The sequence below is a fragment of the Indicator indicator genome, chromosome 1 (assembly GCF_027791375.1).
Source record: "Indicator indicator isolate 239-I01 chromosome 1, UM_Iind_1.1, whole genome shotgun sequence".
NCBI classification, from domain to species: Eukaryota; Metazoa; Chordata; class Aves; order Piciformes; family Indicatoridae; genus Indicator; species Indicator indicator.
In genome coordinates, this window is record NC_072010.1 from 128,972,727 (window position 1) to 128,991,866 (window position 19,140).

At 41.7% G+C, this 19,140-nt stretch overlaps 1 protein-coding gene across 1 annotated transcript in view; it reads left to right on the plus strand.

Annotated features, from left to right (window-relative positions):
• RPS6KA3 (ribosomal protein S6 kinase A3) overlaps nucleotides 1–18,165 on the plus strand; it is a 73,959-nt gene extending 55,794 nt beyond the window's left edge. Inside the window, exons 11-22 of the mRNA XM_054391016.1 lie at nucleotides 582–670; nucleotides 927–991; nucleotides 1,093–1,195; nucleotides 2,005–2,129; nucleotides 4,054–4,179; nucleotides 6,003–6,092; nucleotides 11,212–11,370; nucleotides 12,809–12,970; nucleotides 13,160–13,236; nucleotides 15,105–15,222; nucleotides 16,200–16,340; nucleotides 18,043–18,165. Coding sequence (XP_054246991.1) covers nucleotides 582–670; nucleotides 927–991; nucleotides 1,093–1,195; nucleotides 2,005–2,129; nucleotides 4,054–4,179; nucleotides 6,003–6,092; nucleotides 11,212–11,370; nucleotides 12,809–12,970; nucleotides 13,160–13,236; nucleotides 15,105–15,222; nucleotides 16,200–16,340; nucleotides 18,043–18,165 — 1,378 coding nt within the window. The remainder of the gene's footprint in view (nucleotides 1–581; nucleotides 671–926; nucleotides 992–1,092; nucleotides 1,196–2,004; nucleotides 2,130–4,053; nucleotides 4,180–6,002; nucleotides 6,093–11,211; nucleotides 11,371–12,808; nucleotides 12,971–13,159; nucleotides 13,237–15,104; nucleotides 15,223–16,199; nucleotides 16,341–18,042) is intronic.
• Nucleotides 18,166–19,140: the final 975 nt, after the last annotated feature.

Sequence of the window (19,140 nt, forward strand, 5' to 3'; positions counted from 1 at the left end):
CAGCTTCAAACTGTTCCCCCTTGTCCTATTGCTAGACACCCTTATGAAAAGACCCTCTGCAGCCTTTCTGTTGGATCCCTTCAGCTACTGGAAGGCAGCTCTAAGGTCCTTCTGGAGCCCTCTCTTCTCCAGACTGAACAAGCGCCATTCCTTCAGCCTATCTTCATAGCAGAGGTGTTCCAGCCCTTGGATCATCTTTGTGGCCCTCTTGTTTGGTGTCATTTGGTAGGAACTGGACTTAGAAGCAGGTCAAAGCATATTACAAAAGCATGCAGGTTTGTAAACTGTTATCCTGTAAGTATTCTTTTCCACGGGCTTTTTTTCACTGTCATCTACTGAAGTTTCTGAATTTCTCTACTGAAAAGAATGTACAAGTCAAAATAGAGAGGAGAAAAAGAATCAAAATTCCAATTTTACATGACTGACAGCACTTCTGCTCTGTTTCTGATGTCTGAAGGCAATTTGTAAGTGATGCCAATCTTGTGTGATAGGAATTTTTTTAATGACAGAGGACAGGAGGAATGAAGAGTTAATTTTTCCTTCAATATGTTTGTATGCTATTAATTATTTTTGTTCTCTAGGGCCAAACTTGGAATGCCCCAGTTCTTGAGTCCTGAAGCACAAAGTCTTCTGCGAATGCTCTTCAAAAGAAACCCAGCAAACAGATTAGGTAAAGTGTTTAGCAGAATACTTTTGATCACAATATTGATAACATCAATGTTCACTAAACTGACTAAATGAATTCAGTTTGTTGTGTAGACTGAAGTGAGAACACAGAGTGCCTGTTTGCTCTTCTAATGATCCAAAAATGTATCATTTCTACTATTTCCACCTGTAAATGTAACACAGAAGACATAAAGAATGCAATTTTACTTCTTTTGACTGAGAAGAAGATAATTCACAGACATTTTTCTTCCTTACAAAAGGAGCAGGTCCAGATGGGGTTGAAGAAATTAAGAGGCATGCGTTCTTTTCCAAAATAGATTGGAATGTGAGTACCTAATTCAAAATTAATTCACTAAATTTCTGAGTGCAGTGTTTGGTGGTGTTGTGTAACTTTTTAATTCACCCTGGCCTATGTGCTCTCTTCAGAAATTGTACAGGAGAGAAATCCATCCCCCTTTTAAACCTGCAACTGGCAGACCAGAAGATACATTTTATTTTGACCCTGAGTTTACAGCAAAAACTCCAAAAGGTAAAAAAAGAGATGAATTAAACCATTTGCATATTCAAAAGTTACAAACATTCTTCCTGTTCAGCTTATGTAAAGTGTCTTGACCATCCAGGTGGTGTTGGGTTAAATGAATGCTCACACACAAGTATTCCATTGTTCACAGAAGGTTTTGTGATCTTTGGCTTAAATATATCATGAAAGACAACTGAATTGTCCTGGGTTAAAAATAGTCACCCTCAGCTAAAAAAACTATGCTGAAGTTCAACTCTACTTATCCAAGTAATCTTATTTGAACTCAGAATGATTCTCTGTGTCTCTGTCTCCTTAAAGGCTATAGTCTGTGGCTTCATTTAATTCATGGTGGTGACTCTGCATAGTATCTCTATGTAGAAGCTAAGTCATTGCAGACTTTGGGTGGCCAAGTTGTGCTTTCAGCACAATCTGTCTCTACGTAGCTTTCTACTTCTTTGTTCAAAACATGATAGAAATTTGTGTCTTTGCTAATTTAGGGTGTTGCCAATATTTGACTACTTCTCTATAAATATAACAGACGTGCTGCCATATGTAAATATTTTCTGCAGAGCACTGCTTTCTGTACAGGGAAATTGTCTGGCAGCAGTAGGAGCTCTGTAGCCATTGTTTGTCACTTGATGGTTTATGCAAAACACTTCAGGAATGATTTGTACTTTGATCCTCAGAAGCACTTTCTGCAAATTCTGCTTTCTGTGTACTTTGTAGAATAAAGGTGTGGGTTGCTCTTCAGACTTAGACATAACCTCATCTCTAAACTTCACAAACTCTGCCTGTAAGTAGATGAATTCTTTTTTCAGATTCTCCTGGTATCCCACCTAGTGCCAATGCACATCAGCTTTTCCGGGGATTTAGTTTTGTAGCTATTACATCAGATGATGAAAGCCAAGCAATGCAGACAGTTGGAGTGCATTCAATTGTCCAGGTGAGTATCTCTGCTTTACAAAAATAAGTCAGTAAAGCAGCGTTGCTGTGTCTTGGTGGAGGGATTTTTTTCTTTCATCACAGAAGGAAGTATCCTGACAGACATTTCCAGCTTCACAAGAAAAATAAATTCTTTTATCAGAACAAACCTCCAAAGGAGCAGACCTGTTTAATTAACTGCAATATTGTGTCCAGTTCTGGGCCCCTCAGTTCAAGAAGGACCTGAGGGAACTGCTTGAAAGAGTCCAGCAGAGAATCACAAAGATGCTGAAGGCAGTAGAACATCTCGCTGTGAGGCCAGGCTGAGGGAGCTGGAGATAAAGATGTGCAGGGCAGTGTGGGAAGGATGGAGCGAGGCTCTGCTCAGGGGTGACCAATACCAGGCCAAGGGGCACTGGGTGCCAGCTGGAGCAGAGGAGGTTGCAGAGGAACAGAAAGGAAAACTTTTTCCCTGTGAGGATGCCAGAGGTCTGTAAGAGGCTGCCCAGAGAGGTTGTGGAGTCTCCTTCTCTGGAGACAAAAAACGCATGGATCTATTCCTGTGTGACCTACTCTGGGTGCTCCTGCTCTGGCAGGGGGGTTGGACTGGATGATCTTTGGAGGTCTCTTCCAACCCCTAACATTCTGTGATTCTGTAATAAGTCCAATTACTGAGGAAGAGCAGATTGTGAAAGCAAACTGGTGCTCTAAGTTGTGTTGAAAATGCATTGGTATGTAGGTAGGAATCAAAAGGTTTGCTGTATGCTTGAGCATTTTTCACTGCAAGGGTAGTTTGTAAATGCTTGAGAGATTCTTTTAAAAACAATTGATTCAGAACACAAACAGTTTTCATATTTCTTTAATCCTCTCATTAAGTCTTGTATAATCACAGCACTCTCATTTGTACACATTTCATGTTTCATGGGTCATAAATTTTTACATTTCAAGGGGGTTTAGATCCTTTTTCATTGCAAAGAAGCTGATTTGGTCTATATCAAAATGATTTCTGCTTCTGGAGCCTGGCTCAAAACTTCTGCAAGCTTTTCTGTGCTCCTTCATTCCCACATAGTTTTGTGGATGCCATTCTTCCTCTTTGTATATTGTTTCCTTCTCTGGTAAAAGTTTATTTCTCTGCTGCCTTTCCTCTGTGCCCCTCAACCGCTTCCTCGCTCCTATTTCCTCTTTTCTGTGCTGCAGGATGCCCAGATGGTTTCCTGCCAACGCTTTGCATCCTTTGCACAAACTCCTCCTTCCAGAACACCACTTCCTTCCATTGCAAGAGTCAACACTTGTCCTTCTTGCATTTTTTCATTCCTGGGACAGGCTTTTTGACTGCCATTCCATGCAGCTTCCACTTAAAATGTTTCTGCTTAGTATGTCTGAATTTTTCAGCTGGCGTACAGCTATTCAGAGAATAGAACGAGTGATGCTTTTGCTATACCATTATTTTATCATGCAACGTTTTGATCATCTTTGCTTTGGAGGGTCTGTCTTTAATGAACTGATAGCCAGAAATATAATGTTGACAGTTTCTAAAGTCTAGTGTGCATTATTTATAACGTGGCTAATGTCTGAGTTTTCTCATGCTGTCTCAAGGCAAAGGTAGCAGTTATTTAGACCACTTGGACCAACTCAGAGCCATCAGTTCAAAATCTGAAGCAAATCAGCAGGATTTCAAAAACTTCTTTTTAATATAAAGATCAGTAGGAAATATTTCTTTTCTGAAAGGATTCTCAACCATTGGAATGGTCTGCCCAGGGCAGTGCTGGAGTCACTGTCCCTGGGGGTGGTCAAGCAGCCTGTGGTCCTGGTGCTTAGGGACATGATTGAGTGTTGACCCTTCAGTGCTGGGTCGAAGGTTGGATTGGATGAGCTTCCAATCAGATATATTCTGTGATCAGTTATATATTTAGAATATTCATTAATTGATAATGTTATTTTGGTAGCAGTTGCACAGGAACAGCATCCAGTTTACTGATGGATATGAAGTAAAGGAAGATATTGGAGTTGGATCTTACTCCATCTGCAAGAGGTGTATTCATAAAGCTTCCAACATGGAATATGCTGTGAAGGTAATTTGTTACAAAACACAATTTTCAGGGTTTAGCACCGTAGATGTTGGGCATCATTAATTTATTGGCTATAAAGAAAATAGAAAATAAAGAACTTTTTTAAATATTAAAGAATTTCAGATGCAAATGTGACTTTTGATCATCAAGCAAACAGAACGTTTCCTGGCAGATAGACTGAATTGCTATGGGGTTTGTTATCTATCTGCTGGTTTGGGTGGTGAAAAGGAACCTTAGCTCTTTGAAGCACCTTTGTAGTTAGGGTAAGAATGATGGGAGTTCCATGACTGCTTCTAGGAGGAAAAGCTAACATGACTTTCCATAATATGTTAAGAATATGACTGATTAGTTTTATTTAAATATAGATGTATATGTGGAGTTTGCTTCCAAAGGAGATCCATAAATTGTCTGATAGCTAGAAGCTTATAACAATGTATAACTCTGGTAGAGCTTCCAGAATAAATTTCAGCTTTTGGTTTAACTTTTATTTTACAGGATTTCTAATGTTCTTTTTATGTTACTCTATTAGGCCTTCTAGCACTTTTTTGAAGGCTGAAATCAGTTGAGTTCCCAGAAGTGGAATGCTAAGGGTTTTTTGTTTGTCTGTATAACACTGTGGGGCTGAATTGTTGCTATGAAAGCAGAAGTACAAATGAGCAGATTTTAATTTAAAAAAAGGAAGAAAAAAAAAAAAGGAGAGGAGGAAAAATAAATAAAATCCCATACTTTTTGAACTGAGAAGTTTACTACTTCGTTTATCTCCTCATTTGACGTATTTTAGTTTCTTTGGCTGTGTTCTTGTATGCAGATTGTCTACTGGAAACCATGCAGTTTCAATTTGGTGGTTACATACTTGTCTGTAGTCTGGCTCTGGCCAGGAACAGATTTGACTTGAAATTTGGCTTGAAGCTGGAAGGAAGTACTGGCACAGCTGTTAATTCTTTGAGCTGCAATGATTGTTCTGAATATTGCCTTCCTCTCCTGTTGAGGTTGGGTTTTTTTGGTGTTGGTTGGTTGTTTTGTTTTTGGGTTTTTTGTTTGTTTGTTTGTTTTTGTTTTTTGTCTCAAGGAATCAAGAAAAAATAATCAAGTGATTAGTGTCCAGTGTTGGGTTGATGCTGGTAGCCATAAAGATTTAAGGATTTCCAGAGGAACAAAGGATAAGACAGAGAATACATTAGAGGAAATTTTGTAGTTCAGAAGGAGAGGGGGTTAAAAAAAGGAGAGGCATAAGAATACTTTTTGGGTGGAGAAAAAGAATATTTTGCTTGTTTGCACAGGGAGAACTTCCGAGCCTGGCAGCAAGCCTCCTGTGATTGAAGTGAACTTCCATACTGGAATGCTTATCTGAATTAACTCTTCAGAAATGTTTCCTTTTTCTTATTTTTGATTCCCTTAATTTCCTGTTTATCCTCTGGTGCACAAATATTTGTTTGAGATGAACTTCATGACAGTCAGTTCCTTAGCATCATCAAACCAATATCTCAGGTCAAATTAGGAACTTCCTATTTGACTAAATGATGAGTGCCTGAGGTCTTACCTACTAAACAGCCTCGTGTTATTTATCCCAGACTGAGGGCTCAGATTAATTACCCTCCAAAATTATTTTCAACAGTCAAATTTTTTTTCCATCTTTTTCCAACATTTTTTTTGTGCTTTGCCTTACTGTTCCAATTGAACAAGCTTTGTTGTGGTTGTAATCCATGCCATTTACCAACAACAATAAACACTGCTGCTCTCTTTATGCTAGTAAGCACAGCAAACTGTTCCACTATGTGATGTTGACAAAAAGCATGACACCAGTATCTATCTATTTGCTCTTATAGATTATTGACAAGAGTAAAAGAGATCCAACGGAGGAGATTGAAATCTTACTGCGCTATGGACAGCATCCAAATATTATTACCCTAAAAGATGTAAGTAGCATGTTGTTAAAGACCTTACTGCGTATCACTTTCTAATTTGAGAGATGCCAAACATTCATATTTTTCAGTATTTAAAAATAAAAAGGTGTCCTAATGCGAGTTCAACAAGGCTGAGTGCTGGGCCCTGCATTTGGGCCATAACAACCCCATGCAGCACTCCAGGCTTGAGGAAGTGTGGCTGGAAAGTTTTCCAGCAGAAAGGAACTTGAGGGTTCTAATGGACAAGCAGCTGAATAGGAGCCAGTGCTCTGCCCAGGTGGCAAAGAAAGCCAATGGCATCCTGGCTTGGATCAGCAATGCTGTGACCAGCAGGAGTAGGGCAGGGATTTGTCCCCTTGTACTTAGCACTGGTGAGGCCACACCTCGAGTTCTGCGTTCGGTTTGGAGCACCTCAGTACAAGAAGGTCATTGAGGGGCTGGAGTGGGTGCAGAGAAGAGCCTAGAGAATGAGTCTGGTGAAGAGCAGCTGAGGGAACTAGGACTGTTTAGTGTGAAGAAGAGGAGACTAAGGGGAAACCCTCTACAGCTCCCTGAAAGGACAATGTAGAGAGGTAGGTGCTGGTCTCTTCTACCTGAGAGAGTAGATAATAAGTGATAGAACAAGGGGGAATGGCCTCAAGCTGCACCAGGGGGGGTTTAGGCTGGACATCAGGAAACACTTTCTCCCTGCAAGAGTGGTCAAGCATTGGAATAGGCTGCCTAGGGAGGTGGATGAGTCATCATCCCTGGGTGTGTTTAAAAGTCATTTAGTTGTGGAGCTTAGTAATGTGGTTTGGTGGTGAACTTGGACCTGGTGATCTCAAGAGTCTTTTCCAACCTGAATGTTCTCCAACAGGTCAGCCCCCAACCTATCCTGGTCCATGGGGTTGTTTTTTTCATATATGCAAGACTCTACACTTGTCCTTGTATTTCATTCAGTTTCTCTCCACCCAACTCCCCAGCCTGTCCAGGTCTGATATAGATGCATGAGGTGAGATGTGTAGGTCTAATATAGCAGCATGAGTTGGTCTGCTTGTATATCCCACAGGATAGTGCTGTGCTATTGCAGCTGTCAGAGTAAAGGAGCACTCAGCCTTTAGGCCTCAAACCCATCAAGAGCACTGTGTGCCATTGTACAAATAAAACTGTGTGGTTTGGGCTCCCCAATTCAAGAGAAACAGGGATCTGCTGGAGAGAGTCAAACAGAGGCTATGAGGATGAATGGGGGACTTGAGCATCTCTGCTGTGAAGAAAGGCTGAGAGCCCTGGGGCTGTTTAGTGTAGAGAAGAGAAGACTGAGAGGGGATCTGATCAATGTCTATCAATAGCTGAGGGGTGGGGGTCAAGGTGAAGGTGCCAAGCTCTTTTTGGTGGTGCCCACTGATAGGAGAAGGAATAACAGGTACAAGCTGGAACACAGGAGATTCCACCTCAACACAAGGAGAAACTTCTGTATGGTGAGTGTGATGGAGCCCTGGAACAGGCTGCCCACAGAGGTTGTGAAGTCTCCTTCTCTGGAGACATTCCAAAGCCACCTGGATGTGTTCCTGTGTAGCCTGCCCTGGGTGCTGCTGCTCTGGCAGGGGGGTTGAACCTGATGATCTCTGGAGGTCCCCTCCAAGTGATTCTGTGTGACTTGACTCAATTTTTCCTTTGGTTCCACACCAAAACTCAAACATTTCCATTTGGAAATGGCAAATACAATGTTTCAGGATTTAAGTGCATGGCATTGGAAATTACTATTCTGCAAGAAATTCTATAATTTTTTCCATGTATTTCAAGAAGAAATGTAAGAATATTGGAAATCAGCTTAGGATGGACATTTTCATTCTTGCCTCAGCTTTTTCATGCAGTTTAATCCTGAAGGTGTTTGATTTGAAACAATAGATATTTGAAAGACTTAAGTTCTTCCTGCAGTGGTCAGTCCTCTGGGATTTTTCCTTCTGATTGTTATCAGTGGTCTTTTTCAGTTGCATGATATGCAAACAAAAGCAGGAGCTATATTGTGCTGAATCAGGTGTCCTTCTTAACCAATATCCTGCCTCTGACAGTGGCCATTAGTGGATGCCTAGGAAACAGCTTCCAACAAAGCATTACCTAGAAACTTCCTGTGCCAGACTATTTTATATGTTTGACCCTTTATTACCTATTAGCCATCACTCTGTAACAGAACTTCTGTCCTGTTGTGAGTTATTTACAGCATGAGCTAGAGAATCTTTTCAGAAGCGTTTTAGAGACCTGAATACAGGATATCCTGTCTTCCTGTCTCATATATATTCATAGAATGGTTTAGGTTGGAAGGGACCTTAAAGATCATCTAGTTCCCAATCCCCTGCCATGGGCAGGCACACCTTCCACTAGCCCAGGTTGCTCAAGGCCTCATCCAGCCTGGCCTTGAACACCTCTAGGGAGGGGACATCCACAGCCACCCTGGACAACCTGTTCCAATGTCTCACCACCTTCGCTAGAAAGAATTTCTTCCTAATCTCCAGTCTCAATCTGACCTCCTCAAGCTTCACTCCCTTCCCTCTTGTTCTGTCACTACAAGCCCTTGTAAAAAGTCCCTTCCTGGTTTTCTTGTAGGCCCCCTTCAGGTACTGGAAGGCTGCTCTAAGGTCTCACTGGAGCCTTCTTTTCATCAACTCACACCCACAAGTCCTTCTCAAGTCTGCTCTTGAGCCACTCTTCACCCACCTGTATCTGTGCTTGGGATTTCCCCTACCTGGGTGTAGGTACATGTGAAATCTCATTTCACATTGCAGAAGCCATGCCCTCTTTCTTCACTGCATTGTTCATCCCCCTACATCTATTTCTCTGCTATAGGTTCTTCCAATTTGCCTGGCAGCTAATTGATGTGCCAGGAGTTCATTTTAAAAGCTAGCATCCCATGATGCTGTGCACCTAGCTGGAGAAAACTTCACCAGTATTTCTTCAGTGCAAACAGCTAAACTGGTCACCCTATTAGGGAGGCTGGGTGGAGAGGGAGGTTTGTTTGGGGTAGGGTTTATTTTTTTTATTGCAGGCAGACAGGACCAGCAAGGGTTAAGCAGGTAAAATAGTAACCAGGTGCAAATTTTGCTCGAATACCCCTGCAGTACTGAGATGTGTGTGCTCTGTCATGTCAAATGAAATAAGCTTATTTCCTCATGTTATACCAGGATTAGAGGGAGTATGCCTGTTTAAAACAGAAATTACAATCTGAAATGCCAGTTTAGTATCTAGAATTAGATAATTCTGCTTTTAAATACTGGGCAATGTTTAAAGTCTGAATACAAATACGGTCAGATGATCAGCCATTTGTATTTCATTGCGGGGGGAAAAAATAAGAAGATAGAAACCCATCCTGTCTTCCTCTCCTTAAGATCATAAGCTTGTAAAACCTGCACAATGATTTCTTTTAACACTCTTCCTCCTTTCTTTTTTTAATTTGGTGAGAAAATGAATCCTTTTAGCATAGTTAAGAGCACAAAAAAATTCTAAGCTTAGAATTTTAGTAGCCTATATTTTACAGACATCTTAGGACAAGGAAATTCAGATTAAAAGTATTGTTTTATATAAATTTACTTGTTACCCTTTTTTTTTTTTTTTTTTTTTTTTTACAATAGGATGAGAGGGAATGGATTGAAGCTTGAGGAGGACAAATTTAAACTGGAGATCAGGAAGAAATTTTTTCCAGTGAGGGTGGTGAGACACTGGAACAGGGTGTCTAGGGAGGTCATGGATGCCCCCTCCCTGGAGGTGTTCAAGGATGAGGCCTGGAGCAACCTGAGCTAGTGGAAGGTGTCCCTGCCCATGGCAGAGGGTGGCATTAGATGATTTTTAAGATCCCTTCCAACCTAAACCATTCTATGAATCTGACCAATTCCAGCATCACCATAAAAACCAGGTTGAAATAATAGAGAAGAGAGTCTCTAAAAAGTTGTGGTAAAGCAGGAATCACTTTCTGGATTAACTTTAAACCACAAGAAACTGCAGCTGAAATGCAGTGCTTAAATATACCTTCAAACATGCTTTGGTATAGTTCAGTCTCTAGTGCCCTCTGGTGAAAATTCTCAAGTGTTATTTCTGTAGAAGATAAATCCATGGAAATTTAGACTGTGGTATAGGTTTTGTGTGCAGAGTAATGTGTAAGTTGTAAGCTTTTATCGTATCATAGCAGCTTTGGATGCATTAACTTCAATTTACAAAGAGTATTTGACATTAACTTGGATTTTTTTTTGTCTGCCTGTTCAGTTGGAATCATCTCTATTCATATTTGTGATTTGGGGCAATAATTGCTTCTAGAATTAGCTCTGGGTTTGCCTTAATTAGACTGGTTTCTCTTCGTTACTACTTCTTAATTTCTTTCATACAGTCAGAGAATGGTTTGGATTGGAAGGGACCTCCAAAGGTCATCCAGTCCAACCCCTCTGCAGTCAGCAAGGGACATCCTCCACTAGAGCAAGTTGCCCAGAGCCTTTCAAGCCTGACCTGGAATGTCTCTAAGGGTGAGGCCTCAACTACCTCCCTGGGCAACCTGTTCCAGTGTTCCACCACCCTCATGGTGCAGAATTTGTTCCTCATCTCCAGTCTAAATCTCCCCTCCTGAAGCTTCAATCCATTCCCTCTTGTCATATCACTCCTTGCCTTTGTAACCAGTCCCTCTGCAGCCTTCTTGTAGTCCCCTTCAGGTACTGGCAGGCTGCTCTTAGGTCTCCAGGGAGCCTTCTCTTCTCCAGGCTGAACACCCCCAGCTCCCTCAGCCTGTCCTCATAGCAGAGGTGTTCCAGCCCCCTGATCATCTTTGTGGCCCTCCCCTGAACCTTGTCCATCAGGTCCATGTCCTTCCTGTGTTGAGGACTCTCTCAGTAAAACTTGGGGAATATTTCATGTTAAGGCACTCTTTTTTAGATGTTAAACATTTACATTCCAGTATTTTTATGTTATTCCATTACTCTACTACCTTTTTTAGAAGGCTTTGTGTTCATGTGTGATGACGAAGAACATTTGGATGTTGTGTGGGGTGAGAAACACAGGAGAAATAATTAGAGAAAGCAGCTTGTGGACACACCTGTAATATCTCTGTGCATTTCACAGGGAGGTAGCAGAGAATAAATGTTTTGAAGTTGACATCTTTCTGTACTTTCTACAGGTGTATGATGATGGAAAATATGTCTATGTAGTAACAGAACTTATGAAGGGAGGAGAACTGCTGGATAAAATTCTTAGGCAAAAATTTTTCTCAGAAAGAGAAGCCAGTGCAGTGCTCTTCACAATAACCAAAACAGTTGAATATCTCCATGCACAAGGGGTAAGTTTTCATCCTCTTCCATTTGCTTATAAATGTTAATGTTGTTCTCTTTCAGAAGTATAAACTCACATCCTGTTGTGTTCTTCTGTGTGATAATTAAGTAGTTTTTTGGTACCTAATTACACTGCAGCAGGGATTTGTGTTGAAATAATAAGATCAGTGATGTTTGCTATTCCCATTTCAGTACAGATTGATAACAAGAATTAGTTCCTTCCATTAAAATCAGCAGTGGAACATAACAGATTGTAGGCTTCTGGCCTATTGAAGCACATTCTGTGGAAATAGTTTTATGTTATATTTCTGTGTAACTGCCTCAAGTCAAGTAATGAAGGTACCTACAAGAAAATGTTTGGACTAGCTGGTGTAGGAGAGCTGCCAGTCTTCAGAATGTGCCAAGACAGCTGGATGGCACAACAAATGTGTGTGTCCAGCCTGGGAGCCTCAGGCCTTTGGTTTTGTCCTCACCTTCTCAATACACATTTATAGAAGAGCTGTCCTGACCTAATGACCCTGGAAGTAATCTTACATCAAGTAGAATTGTGGTGTTTCTGCAGCATGTACAAAATGGCTATCTACAGGTTTTTATGTAAACCAAGAAGATCTGGGGAAGGACCATCTCTGATTGTGACATGGTTGTTGGAACAGCCTGGGTATACTTAGACTAGGAATGCTAAAAAGCACCATTCCAGAAGTGGCAAGATCTCTCTTACAGTGTATCCCATAAAGATGCTTCAGTTCAGGTACTTTAATGTCCAAAATGGAGTAACTAACAATTTGAGTGCTTGTGACTAGGTTGAGCACAGCCTGGCCTAGTAGGAGGGCTCCTGCTAGACATGGCAGGGAGGTTGGAAGTAGATGATCTCTCAGGTCCCTTCCAAGCCAGTGCATTCTATGCCTCTCAGCTCCCTCAGCCTGTCCTCGTAGCAGAGGTGCTCCAGCCCCCTGATCATCTTGGCAGAACTCTATTAAAATTCCTTCCTAATCAGGCCCTCAATGTTTCCACTGAGATTAACTGAGGTGATTTGAATTAAGAGAGTGCACTCCAGAGGGTTACTGGAGCAGGAACTGCTGCATGGTTACGTAGCACAGCAGCACATCAGCAGCTGTGGAAGTCTGTGACTCCTGTAGGTATTACAAGGCAAAGGGTCTGGTTGAAAGAGCCTTGCAGGCATGCATGTTAAAGTAGGAAATACCTATTAGAACAGGACATCTGGAACTGCCTTTTCAAACCTCTTAGGGAGAAGAAGGATATCTTGTGGGAGGTTAAGAGTTTCCAAAGGGAGAACTGTAGTAGTCTGGACACCACTGAGCACCAGAAAATTGCAAGCTGGAAATCTGGAAACTGATTGTTGATGGGAGATTTGAAATGAACTAACAAATTGATAATTATAAAGTGCTTTGTGTTGTTTTTTGGTTGTTTTTTTTTTTTTTTTAAAAGGTTGTTCACAGAGACCTGAAGCCTAGCAATATTCTTTATGTTGATGAATCTGGGAATCCAGAATCGATTAGAATTTGTGACTTTGGCTTTGCAAAACAACTCCGAGCAGAAAACGGTCTCCTGATGACTCCATGTTACACAGCAAATTTTGTGGCACCAGAGGTAAGCACCTAGGACATTTTATCTGCCTGGGTTTATTTGGATGGGATGTTACTTTGCTTGTAAGACATTTGTTTCCTTCTTGTGTAACAAGTGAAATCACTTTGTGAACACTGCGAGTTTGAAGTCTCACTAACTGTGACATAAATCAAAGCACTGCTAGGCATATATAAATGTATTTGTCTCCCTCAGGTTTTGAAGAGACAAGGTTATGATGCTGCATGTGACATATGGAGCCTTGGGGTTCTGCTTTACACCATGCTTACTGGGTAAGTGGAATTTTAGTTTGCTTTGTTGTAGATTAGCAAACCAACAATAAGAAGATCACAGGCTCACAGGATGTTAGGGGTTGGAAGGGACCTGCAGAGATCATCCAGTCCAACCCTCCTTCCAGAGCAGGACCATAGAATGTAGCACAGGTTGCACAGGAATGCATCCAGATGTGTCTTGAAAGCCTCCAGAGAAGGAGACTCCACAACCTCTCTGGGCAGCCTGTTCCAGTGCTCTGGGACCCTCACAGGGAAGAAGTTTTTCCTTCTGTTCCTGTGGCACCTCCTCTGCCCCAGCTCACACCCATTGTTCGTCCTATCATTGGACATCACTGAGCAGAGCCTCCTCATGTTGAGCTGAAACTTCCTGTGCTGTAGCTTATATCCAGTGCCCCTTGTCCTATCAGAGGGGACAATGGAGCATGTCCCCTCCCTCCTGACACCCAGCCCTCAGATATTTATAACCATAGGCTATAAGTATTAATAAACATAGGCTTACTGCTGAGGATGTTTCTACCAAGGCACTGATTAACCTCACCTTTGGTTTCAGTGAGGGAAGAGTATGCCTTGCCTTTAGTAGAATACAAGGGACTGATCTGAAAAATCCTTAGCCTCATGTCTCATTTATTTTGGGTGCTTAATTTGTGGTTTGTGGTGATTTAAGAGTAAGAATTGGTTGTTTCATGTGGAAATTAGGTAGTTAGGCAGCATATATGTTGAAGGAACTAGAATTGCAATGCACTAAAGCATGATTGTGTGCAAAATTCAGCCACCGGATGGTTTGAATGATGTAGTTAGCATATAGTAAGTGCAAGAGACATGCATGTGTGTATGCAACAGAAATTAAGTGGAGAAGAGGAAAAAAAATAATTAATTCAACTAGAATTTCACAAGCTGAAAGGATAAAAATATTGCTGCTGCACCTGCCAAACATTTGTTATTTTTTTTATGATCACAGAATCACAGACACATTCAGGTTGGAAAAGAGCCTCAGGATCACCAAGTCAAACCATTAACCCTACTCTGCAAGGGTCACCCCTAAACCACATCCCCAAGCACCACATCCAAACCACCTTTAAACACAGCCAGGGTTAGTGACTCAACCACCTCCCTGGTGATGGATTATTTAGATTGCCACTTGGGTTAAAAGACATTTTAGCAGGTGACACACATTTAGTTTTAAATGCCTCTTTTTTGTGGCTTGTTTTTTTTTTTGATTGTGGATATTTTGGTAGAAGCAAGAACGCTTATAGGGAAGCAAGGAAAATGGCTGCACCTTCCTTCCTCTAGTATCAAAAGAGCATTTGCTCTCTTGCAGGCTCATCATGAAGTCTTCACATCTCATGTTAGGACAGATTGTTTTATTACCTCACTGTAACACATGAAGGCTTAAGGAATACTTTCTGTATTTCATGGAGCACCACTATTGCTATAGGAAAAATCTGGTTTTCAAACCTGATACAGAAGGAACACCTAGAGCAAAACCAGTTCCTTCCTCTAGTATCAAAACAGCATTTGCTCTTCTGCAGGCTCAAGGTTAAGTCTTCACATCTCATGTTAGGACAGATTGTTTTACTACCTCACTGTAAGACATGAAGGCTTAAAGAATACTTCCTGTGTTTCATGGAGCACCACTATTGCTATAGGAAAAATCTGGTTTTCAGACACAGAAGGAACACTTCCAGCAGAACCAGTTCTGTGTTCAGTGCTTTTGCACGTTCATGTGTTAGGTGTAAAAAAAGAAATAGTTCCTATTTGCCTCTCTGTTGCCTCTAATGGTGTTGGACTCACTGAAGGTTCTGATCAGCTTTAGAATAACTGTTTGAAGTTCTTGACAATGAATTTATTTATTTATTTTGGTTGAATAGCTACACTCCTTTTGCAAATGGTCCTGATGACACTCCAGAGGAGATTTTGGCCCGGATAGGTAGTGGAAAGTTCTCTCTCAGCGGTGGTTATTGGAACACTGTTTCAGATACAGCTAAGGCAAGTATATTTGCTTTGTCCTTTGGGGGATGAGAAATAAATGCCAGTGTAACACATTGTTTATCATGTATGTACCATGTTTGATTAGGGAATTTCACAGGATCCCAGGGTGTTAGGGGTTGGAAGGAACCTCTGGAGATCCTTGAATCCAACCCTCCTGCCAGAGCAGGACCACAGAATCCAGCACAAGTCGCACAGGAACACATCCAGACGGGGCTTGAAAGCCTCCAGAGAAGGAGACTCCACAACCTCCATCCATTATTACTTTAAAATACCAATCTGATCCTTTATGTGCCTCACTTCATTGGATACCTTCCTGTTGTGTTGCCCAAGATCCATTAAATCACATAATTCAAAGACACAGTGTTAGCATTGCTGGGCAGTTTTGCAGCTTGTTTCAAACTGACTTTATGAACATATTTTTGTGCCACTAAAGAATGCTTCAGATTTAAACTATAATCTGAAGTTTTACAGAATCACAGAAACATCAGGGTTGGAATGGACCCCAAGGATCATCTAGTTCCCACCCCCTGCTATGGGCAGGGACACCTCACACTACAGCAGGTTGCTCACAGCCACATCCAGCCTGGCTGCAAAAAACCTCCAGGGATGAGGCTTCCACCACCTCCTTGGGCAACCTGTGCCAGTGTCTCATTCTCTTCACCTTCATGGTGAAGAACTTCTTCCTAATGTCTAATCTAAATCTTCCCTCCTCTAGCTTTTGAATCCATTCCCCCCATTCCTATCACTTCCTGACACCCTCAAAAGTCCCTCCCCAGCTTTCTTGTAGCCCCCTTCAGATACTGGAAGGCCACAAGAAGGTCTCCTGGGAGCCTTCTCTTCTCCAAACTGAACAACCCCAAACTCTCTCAGTCTGTCCTCATAAGAGAGGAGCTCCAGCTCTCTGCTCATCGTCATGGCCCTTCTCTGGACATGTTTATTGCTATTTGCCTTGACTCTTTGTAACCTATTGACAGGACCTCGTTTCAAAAATGCTTCATGTTGACCCACATCAAAGACTGACTGCAGCCCAAGTTCTTAGTCACCCCTGGATAGTTCACTGTGACCAGCTGCCTCAATACCAGCTGAACAGGCAGGATGCTCCCCATTTAGTGAAGGTAAGTAGAAATTTGCTTAGCATGCAATTCAGCTAAAATTAGTGGGAACAAAAGGATTAAAAAAAAAAAAGCTACTGTAGCGTAGGGTTCCTCTAAATCCTATTGAAAAGTTGTTATCACTGGGAGTTGCACTATACCATGAAGTGAACTTGTAATAATTAAGAGGATTTTGTAAGAACCCACTTGTGGGGAGTAAATCTAAGGCTCCTGCAAAAGGCTTTAATTTCCTTGGGTTTGAAATTTACTGGACTGACTGACACTGGGAGGCTTAACTTGCCTTAGGAAACCAGCAGAGAAGAAAACATCCTCCTGAGTGAGAAATGTTGTTGGGTTATAATAGTGGAGTTGAAAAACAGTTTGGCTGATTTTATGCTTTCAGAAGAGGTTAACTTAACTGTTAGTGGCTAAAAAAATCCTAGTATACTTCATGATCACAATGTAAGCTAAAAACAAGTCCAAAGGTAATGTTAATTAATATGGTATGGCTCTGTTCTGCTATTTGTCTGGAACACAATCTGCTTTTTCCCTTTGAACAAGCAGAGGGAGATACTTTCTCTGTATTCCTTCAGTCCTACATCCAAGAATCTCCTGCAGGCAACATGAAAGTGATCAGAAGAGACTATAATTAACACTCTGAGACAGCTATTAAACATTCCTTGAATCCAAAAATACAAACAGAAAGAGGGACAAGTTCTGATCCCACAGCTCACAGCTTTCTAACTTAGTAATTTAGTGAAGTAAATAAATAAATGTTCATCTGAAGAATAACATGGGTGATTTTTAAGGTATTTTGTTGAAAACTGAAATGGCTATAAAAGTGATAAGCAGAGACAGCCTACCAGGGGGATTTCATTCCCCAACTGTCTCATAAAGCATGGAGAGAGAACTTCATTTAGCAATCTGTCTAATACATAATAACAGAATGTGAGGGGTTGGAAGTGACCTCCAGAGATCATCCAGTCCAACCCCCATGCCAGAGCAGCAGCACCCAGGGCAGCTCACACAGGAACACAGCCAGCTGCGTTTGGAATGTCTCCAGACAAGGAGACTCCACAACCTCTCTGGGCAGCCTGCCCCAGCCCTCTGCCACCCTCACAGGCAAAAAGTTTTTCCTTCTGTTCCCATGGCACCTCCTCTGCTCCAGCTGGCACCCAGTGCCCCTTGTGCTGTCCTTGGACATCCCTGAGCAGAGCCTGGCTCTATCCTCCAGCATTGCCCTTCACATCTTTATAAATGTGAATGAAAAAGAGATTCCACAACCGCGTAGCTTCTGGGTATGACTTTCTAAGCAAGGCAGAGTGGCTTTAGATTGATCTGAGAAGGATTCGTTACCCTGAAAACCACTCCCTCCTCACACTGCTGCTATTTGAGCAACGCAGAGGTATCTTTGTGTGTTGTAGGTGAAAGCAGACTGGAAGTTAAAACTCCCGTGGCATGTTTGTGTGTTGTAGGTGAAAGCAGACTGGAAGTTAAAACTCCCGTGGCATGTTTGTGTGTTGTAGGTGAAAGCAGACTGGAAGTTAAAACTCCCGTGGCATGTTTGTGTGTTGTAGGTGAAAGCAGACTGGAAGTTAAAACTCCCGTGGCATGTTTGTGTGTTGTAGGTTAAAACTCCTTCAGAAGCTGTGGCATTTAGTGCTGTGTGGTCCCTGGTGTGAGTCCCATCAGTCACAACCTTGTCTCGTTCCCTTCTGCCCCGCAGGGTGCAATGGCAGCAACTTACTCTGCTTTGAATCGTAATCAGTCACCAGTTCTGGAGCCTGTTGGCCGCTCCACCCTTGCTCAGAGGAGAGGGATAAAAAAGATCACCTCAACAGCCCTGTGAAGTGACCTCAAGCAGATGGTTTGGTACCGTGGTCTACGATGATAGCACAACCCATGGCGACAGGTAGCACCTATCTGACAGATACCTGCAAGCACACTCTGTCCCAGCTGGTACCTCTAATGCTGCTGCTCCTGCTGCTGCTTTCAGCTATTCTCACTTTCAACCATTGATGGCAAGTTACTGATCTTCCTGGAGCTTCAGATGGGGTGACAAGAGGACACACAACTCAAAACCATCACCTTCACCGCTGAACAAAGCAAAATTACCAATGCCACCTCTGTCCAAAACTACACTGAATCAAGCACTCTGCACCACATAGCATTATTTTTATAAGGAATATTATGGTTGGGGTTTTGTTTGGGTTTTTTGTCCCCTAAACTATTCCTTGTTACCTGTAGAGATGGACAGTTTGTTAAGCACTTAGCTTAAACCATCTGTTTATATTAGCACTATATATATACTTTGTGCCATCCAACTTTTTTTTTTTTTTTTTTTTCATGGTTTGGTTGTTTTGGTTTTTTTTGTTAGCAGTTTCCCAAAGCAGGACATTTCTGTGCTGGTTTTCTTTAATGTATCCCTGCCTTGTTTGACTTAGATATTATTAATCCCTGACACAAGTAAGTCTGATTAAACAGTTCACCTGGCTTAATCAGGATGGTTAGACAGCTCTAAGAGAAGCCTGACTGTTAAACAGCTATTGAATGTAATACTATGAGTATATGATTGCTCCTTGCTGTGTCTCTTCTACATTTCCATGGGGTTGGTTAGTTGTTTTGGTTTTTGGTTTTTTTGGGGTTTTTTTGGCACTGCATGTCATGTTATGAAAATCAGGAAACTGTTTCTAGCAGTGAAAATTTCAGCAGAGGATCTCTCTCACCATACAATAGGGTAATACAACCCAGAGAAAAGATCACCTGCTCCATATTTCACTCTGTTTTGTTTCCCCCTCCCTTGTTTTTTTGTTCTCTCCCATCT